The sequence below is a fragment of the Alosa pseudoharengus genome, unplaced genomic scaffold (genome assembly GCF_046254945.1).
Source record: "Alosa pseudoharengus isolate Yale_2024_CS ecotype anadromous, Long Island Sound unplaced genomic scaffold, YU_APseudo_1.1 YU_APseudo_1.1_scf_7, whole genome shotgun sequence".
In the NCBI taxonomy this organism is placed as follows: domain Eukaryota; kingdom Metazoa; phylum Chordata; class Actinopteri; order Clupeiformes; family Clupeidae; genus Alosa; species Alosa pseudoharengus.
Genome location: NW_027468859.1, coordinates 8059697 through 8067149, shown reverse-complemented (window position 1 = coordinate 8067149; position 7453 = coordinate 8059697). Strand labels below are relative to the sequence as shown.

At 47.2% G+C, this 7453-nt stretch overlaps 1 protein-coding gene across 1 annotated transcript in view; it reads left to right on the top strand.

Annotated features, from left to right (window-relative positions):
- Positions 1 to 7453, top strand: part of syne2a (spectrin repeat containing, nuclear envelope 2a) — a 140948-nt gene that overhangs the window by 35499 nt on the left and 97996 nt on the right. Inside the window, 8 exon segments of the mRNA XM_076273191.1 lie at positions 1 to 136; positions 440 to 633; positions 761 to 871; positions 1242 to 1779; positions 2810 to 2991; positions 3854 to 4169; positions 4379 to 4543; positions 4932 to 5279. The exon segment at positions 1 to 136 is cut by the window's left edge and continues 68 nt beyond it. Of these exon segments, the coding sequence (XP_076129306.1) occupies positions 1 to 136; positions 440 to 633; positions 761 to 871; positions 1242 to 1779; positions 2810 to 2991; positions 3854 to 4169; positions 4379 to 4543; positions 4932 to 5279 (1990 nt within the window).

Sequence of the window (7453 nt, the reverse complement as noted above, 5' to 3'; positions counted from 1 at the left end):
CTTCAAGGAGCTGCTGGCCGCCAAGGGCCAGGTCAGTGCCAAGATGGCCACCTGCCAGACGGCTCTGCAGAGCATCCAGGACAACCTGAGGAGCTTGGAGAGCACTCAGGGACAGCCTCTCCTCAAGAAACTACAGGTGGGTTTTCATTTGACTCTATTTTATTTTGTGCATCGTGTATTGAACCTGAAAGGTCTAATATCTTTAGAGAATATAGAAAATCAGTTCCCTTCTGCCAGGGGGCCCTGGTCATGTTGGGCAGCATAATGAGTATGGATAATGTGTAAACATTATCTAATAAAACATACATTTGGAGCCAGAGTGTGCAACATGTTCTTGTTTTTCAAAAAAAAAGTATATCACCAGAGGTCATCACATCGTAATAGTGTCTTTTTAGTGACATGAAGTGACATGACTTGACGCTGTGTTCCACCCCAACAGGAGCTCTCTGGTGAACTGGACACGCAGGCTGGGCAGGTGGGCGCGCTGCAACGGGAGCTGGGCCTGATGTCCAGCGTGGCCAGCCAGCAGACACTGCAGGCGCTGACCGCAGATGCCACGCAGCTGCACAAGAGCGTCTGCACAGCCAAGGAGCTGCTCAAGCAGACCAAAGAGCAGGCAGAGAACACTCACAGGTACTGTAGATATATATATATATATATAGTATAATTTCATATGCATACACACACACACATACACACACACACACACACACAGTAAACATGTATCTAAGTCTTGTGTGTACCTGCTCCCATGCGTCAGGCTGGCTGAGGGGCAGAGAGAGTTGCAGGAGTGGCTGAAATCTACGGAGCACTGGGCCCAGGAGTCTCAGGAGGACCGTGATGGCCTTCAAGTGGAGATGACCAGACAGAGGTGAGTTGGTTACATGTTGGTGCTATGAGTGAATGAGGTTGTTATAGGTCTTAATTTTCATGTGGTTTAATTATGAAGTTGAGGTGCTATAGTTTGACACATTATAGCATCAGGGGGTTTCAGAAAACAACAACAACAACAACAACACATTTCATTTCTATGGCGCTTTTAAAGACTCAAAGCGCTTCACAGTGAAGGGGGAACCTCACTAACCAACACCAATGTGTAGCACTCATCAGCTATAAACAAGTATTATGCATTTGCAGAAACAGTCTGTAGTCTGACTATCAGAGATATGTATCATCTATGTACTTGTGTAGTGACTCCTGGTAGAGTCCAGCTGAAGCACATTTCCCTTGTTTCTGTCCAGTGCTCGCGTAGAGGCCTTCCGTGCGCTCATAACCTCAGTTCAGGGAGGGGGCGCGGAAAACGGCAGCCTCCTGGAAAACTGCTGGAAGCTTCTAGAACGCCACGACCACCTCCAGGCTCGGCTCCAGAGCACCCCACAGGAGTCACTCCTCCAGGAGGGGAAGAGCATCCCACAGGAGTCACTCCTCCAGGAGGAGAAGGAGAAAAGCATCCTACAGGGGTCACTCCTCCAGGAGGAGAAGGAGAAAAGCATCCCACAGGGGTCACTCCTCCAGGAGGAGGAGGAGAAGAGTATCCCACAGGGGTCACTCCTCCAGGAGACGGAACTCCAGACCCTGGCAGAGGAGACGGAGGCTCAACTTCAGAGTTCCCCCCAGAGCACCCCACAGGAGTTACTCCTCCAGGAGGAGACGGAACTCCAGACCCTAGCAGAGGAGACGCAGGCCTGGGTCAGAGAGACGCAGCAGCGCCTAAAGACCCTGGGCACCGGGACCCAGGGGAGCCTGGCTCAGACCCAGGAGAGACTGCAGCAGGCTAAGGTGAGAACTATATGGTAGGGTTGTTCCTCTATGAGTAGATTTGCTCTGCAGGTCCGTCTGGCCAAGAGGCCATTGAAGCCCATTTTCAATGTCCCTAAAACATAGATAGATAGATAGATAGATAGATAGATAGATACTTTATTGATCCCCAAGGGGAAATAAAAAAAAAAAACATGGGCACACAAATACAATCGCTAATCCGGCATGGACGTGTATGTCTTTGTAATAATGTAAACAATTGCATTTAACACCTTCGTTTACAAGATTGCTACACTGTTGAAACGATTTGGTAAGAGTCATGTGGCGCCAGAACGTGCCTCTCATGCCCAGGTTTATTGGTGATATGCAGCCGCCTGGAAATGCAGGTGGCAAAGACCTTGTTCAGAGTCAGACTGCCTATCATAGATGGCCTGAAGTAGCAGAACTGATGGATATGAGTCACTTTAAACCAGAACTTTTCAAAATGAGAAGCTGCAAGGAGAGCAGTATATTTCATGAAATGACTGTCTATTTCTGTCTGACATTTGAACATTTTGATTCGTGTTATTTGTACGTGCTAGCTCTGGCGTAGTTAACTTTTGGGAACAGGAAATTTGCACAGTCCTAGCCTAACAGCACGTCTGCTTAAGTGCTAAAAAAGCTTCTGTTCTCGATTACAGTACATGTCATTTGAATGCAGTAGCTTTACCGTTTCATATTGCTGTGGTCCTGAGTCTTTTGGCTGGAAATCCTGGTGGTACAGTATGTGGTATGCTGCCCAAGATGTCCAAGATGTGTTTTTGAAGAACTTCTTATAGGATTATCTGTGGATTTACACAGATAAGATACTTTTCAAAATCCCTCACATTGAGCCCCTCCATATTGAGATACAATTCTAATGTTGATTAGTCATCTCTCTCAATGAATTTTGTGTGTGTGTGTGTGTGTGTGTGTGTGTGTGTGTGTGTGTGTGTGTGTGTGTGTGTGTGTGTGTGTGTGTGTGTGTGTCGTGTGTGTGTCGTGTGTGTGCGTGTGTGTGATGTCCTGGCAGGCGGTGCTGTCTCTGAGACAGGAGGGCGACTCGCGGCTGGAGGAGCTGAGGACTCGGGCTCAGAAGCTGTCCCAGCGGGAGGGCCTGCTGGACGGGGGCCAACGCAGAGACGTCCAGCACCTCGTCCAGGACACAGAGGCCCAGTGGGTCACCTTACAGCAGGACACGACACAGCTGAGCAGGTACCCAACACTCAGCAGTGCAGTGGCTTTGAGTCGACGGCTCAGTCGATGGCTTTATGTAATGAATGTAGAACTAATATAAAGCATTTCTTAACTACAAGAGAGTGAGTGGGTCGTGTGAGTGGGTCGGTAAATTGGCTGCTGATGGCCACTTTGTCTTTGTCTGTAACTTTAATGTATTATTTATAGGCAAACATGTCTTAACCACATTTTTTGTCAATCTAATTCAACTTCTTTTTGCTGAACTAGTTCAATATATTTTTTGGTAAATACACATGTATTTTTTTTATAGTAACACATCGGGGATAATCTAATGGTGATGAATTGGTATTTTTATCAATACAAATTGATATGGAATTAATTGATGCATCCTCCCTGCAGAGTGTTAATAAAGTAGAACATCACATCACCAGAGAACATTAGAACAGAAGAAGGAACCTTAATGGGCACTCTGCTGTTCTGACAAAGTAGTAATTTAAGTACAACTTTAGAACATCACATTACTAGAAAGCATGTATTACAATTATAGAGAAACGATTAAGGACTGTTTGCCCTGATTACAGGAAAACATTATAACGATACATGGTGAACGCTCAAGCGCTACTGCCTTATTACATTCTAAATGTAATTCCGCTGGTTGTTAGTGAAGTAGAACAGTAGAACATTACACCATCTCAAGAGAACAGCAGAAGTTCTTCTCAAAGGCTACTGTCTTATTCTGTTCTAACAAGAATTTTGCTGATTGTTAGTAAATTAGAACATTAACAACAAGGGTTAAAAATCAGAACATTAAACCCTTTCAAGAGAACAGTACAGTGAAGGTTTCTCTCTTATCCTGTCCTGTCCTGTCCGGTTCTCTCAGACTCCTGCAGGGTGTGGTAGAGAGGGCCTCTTCCTGCCAGGACCAGTGGAAGCAGGCCTGCCTCCGTCTGGACGATCTCCGGGGCCAGGCGGCCGCCCTGCCGCGTCTCTTCCCCTGGCCCGGCGCGTCGGAGAGGCAGCAGGCGGCCGATCGGTCCAGGGCCCTCCTGGAGAGAACCAAGATGCTGGGGCCGGCGCTGTCCGCTCTGCGGGCCCAGAGGAAGGAGCTGGTCCGGCTGACGCAGGACCCCAGCTGGACGGAGCCGTCCTGGGCAGTGCTGGAGGACGGAGTCCCTGACCTGATCAGAGAGCTGAATGTGAGAACCATCTGACTGAGAAACTAGACTGTTTGGACTGTTTAGACTGTTCTTCTATCTATCTACATATCTATCTATGCACCTGTCTATCTGTCATACTACAGTTTGCTATAAACATTGATGAGATTATGGATCATCATAAAATCATGAATTTCTGTTTGTCTGTAGTTCAGTATAATCTGATTGGGTTTGTTTATCTTCCCCTGCAGGAGTTGTGTGGCATGTTAGAGAGTAGCATTCAGAAGGAGCAGCGTTGTCATGACTCACTGCAGCAGTGTGGTGAAGGCCTGTCCTCACTACAGCAGAGGATTCAGCGGTCAGGACTACAGACCACAGGCGCACAGAGCCCGAGGGAGGACGCCAAAGCTCTAGCGGTAAGAACAGTCATGTAGTCAAGTCTTTAATCCAGGGCATCCAGGGCAGTAATACATCACACAATCTCTTGCCACAATAACATCCAGGGCAGTCTTACATCACACCATCTCTTATTTGGTAAGCTTTGTTAAGGGGCTCTTCGTTGTGTTCATTTGGTGAAGAATCTCTCAACTCAGTCGCAGTGATTTCTGTGCTCTTTGCACAGATTATCTTTTAGAACGGCAAATTATACACTACTTAACTCCTGCCAGGGCAAACATTTTAGCCAAATTAATTCAATTCAGTTAACACAAGTTCAGTTCAGTTCAATTCTGTTTGACTCTTTTCAGTCTTCATGCAAATCATTTAAAAAAAAAAATTCAAGTCCATTCCATTCTGATTGTATAGGTCTTGCACCAGGCCATAGAGAGAGTGGACAGGGACATCAAGGAGGCCACTGCCCTCTCCTCCTCCCTAACCAAGAGCCTGTCCAAACACGGTCAGTCCGCCCTTACAGCACAGCTCCAGAGTCTGCAGGACTCACGGGCCGTTCTGGAGAAGATGACCCAAGACATGCTGGCCGAGCGAGAGAGACAGAAGCATGAGGAAGCTAAGGAGAACCAGAGACTCATGCAGGAGACCTCCAGCCTGCAGAGGGCGCTGCAGGGTCTGAATGCTGCCCTGGAGCAAGAGCTGAAAGCTGGGGAGCAGCATGATGGTGTTGACCAGCTCCAGAAGCACTGGGTCAACTTGAAGGTGCTTTGCTGTGTTGTATTAATCTTTGTCCTCTGGGAAAAGAGCCCTCTAAGTACAAAGATTTTCTAAAGCCACATATTGAATCTATGCTCCTGCTTGGTCCCGATCCACCTGGTTCAAGAGCTTTTCCATTAGTATTGTAGTTCTAGTGCATGTATCTTGAGTTTTTTTTCTGAGTGTGTCCGCACGAGGAAGTGAAAGAGAAAGAGAAGGTGTGTGTGTCCGTGTGTGTGTGTGTGTTTGTGTGTATGTGTGTGTGTGTGTTTGTGTGTTCTACTGTGCTTCTCTGTTTACTATAGCCATTTGATAATCTCTCTAAACCCCCCCCCCCTCCCCCCCGCCCACTCCCACCTCCCTCCCCAGGCCCTCAAGAGCCAAGAGGAGGACCTCATCTTGCACCTGCAGAAGCTGCAGGGTTCTGAGAGGGCAGAGAGTCCCTTGTCAGAGGAGGTGGCTTCAGCCCTGGGGACCCTCACCAAGCAGTCATTCAGGTACGGGCCTCACTGTCCTCTCACAGGTAGGCCAGGCACAACAGGTCACTGCTCACCTGTGCTCAACTTCAGATGGCCAGTCTGAGCCCTTTATCAGAATAATAGGAGAGGATAGAGCAGAGTGGAGCACAGTTTGATCCAGGATATGTAGTACAGTACGTTTTTATTTGGTGCTCTTTAATGTGACAATGCTTTGTGAAGGAGTATATTATTTACATTTGAGTATGCACTTTGACTGCCATGCTAACATGCGGTCAGGTTTGTTACCCTATAGACCAGGGTACGAGGCCAGGTGGAGTGAGTGCTTTCTCCCTTCGCTGCATACTGATATTGATCATTGGAGTGTAGGGTATATATCCACCCTCAATTACGAGACTCAAGAAATGTTTTATCTTGTCATGTTTCTCCATGTTGTGACTTCTCTGTTTTTTCTTCCTTGTTCTCTCTCTCCTCTCTCCCTCTCCTGTAGCCTTAGCATGTCCCTCTCCGAGAGTCTGAGGGTGTGTAAGGAGCGGACGGTGCTCAGTGTCCGCGAGTCCATCCAGGCCCTGCGCCTGTGGAGCCAGAGTCAGAGTCAGCAGCGGCCCCAGACAGCCCAGTCTACAGAGGTAGGGAGCACGGCACACCGGTTTAACTCGGAGGAGATACATAGATTTTTTTATTTTTTTATTTTTTTTGGGGGAGGGGTTGGGGGGTGACGTCAAATGTACAAAAACACAAATGTTTTTCAATAGAAACGTGTTGGAAAAGTGTAAATGCTGTCAGACATAAATATCACTCACACTGAGCATTAAACATACACAGAATTGCATGTCAGTGTGGGGCAGGCACATGCATCAAATCCACCATGGGGCGTCCATGCCCAACCCAGCATGCTTTGAATGTGTGAATGTAGTGAATGAATGAATGAATGAATGAATGAATGAACGAACAGGTGAATGAATGAATGAATGAATGAATGAATGAATGAATGAATACAACAATGAATGAATGAATGGGTGGATGGATGGATGAATGAATGAACGAACAAAAGAATGAAATGCTACAATTCAGATGTCTATAGGTGTCTGTGTAGATGTCCTGAAAGCATTTCGCACACATTGAATCCACTGCCAGCGTATGCCAGACCAGGTGCCAGACCACCCATTAAGCCCCAGGCCAGGGAGCACACGGATTGGCTGCCTGGAAGTGAGGTGAGCGTTCCAGATAGAGACACACCCGTGCCCCACAAGCCCCCTCTGGCTGGGTAAAGAGGCGAAGAAATATGCTAACATTTACATGACATTTAGATTTGAGCAACACTCGGGAGACTGCTCCCTGAAGCAGTTCAGAGTCACGGAGAGACATGTCTCCTCCGATCATATGAGCTGCTGCCTTTCTTTACCTGACTATAACTTTTTTCTGAAAAAAAACAAAAAGAAAACTTCTCATGAGTTCAGTCAGGGCATTGCTGCTTACATGCGAAAGCTCAACTTATTAATCGCCAGCCATCTAGCCGACCCTTGCACATCAGGTCTCTTTGGTTACCATGGAACCACGAGTCGATATCCAGAATGCAAGCAAGACTGCATCAATCAAGAGCTGGCCTCGCTTGCTTGATTGCTGACTCGACTGTTGTCTTTCCACTTTGGACAAATGCACACACACATACACACACACACACAATCACACTCACTCACTCAC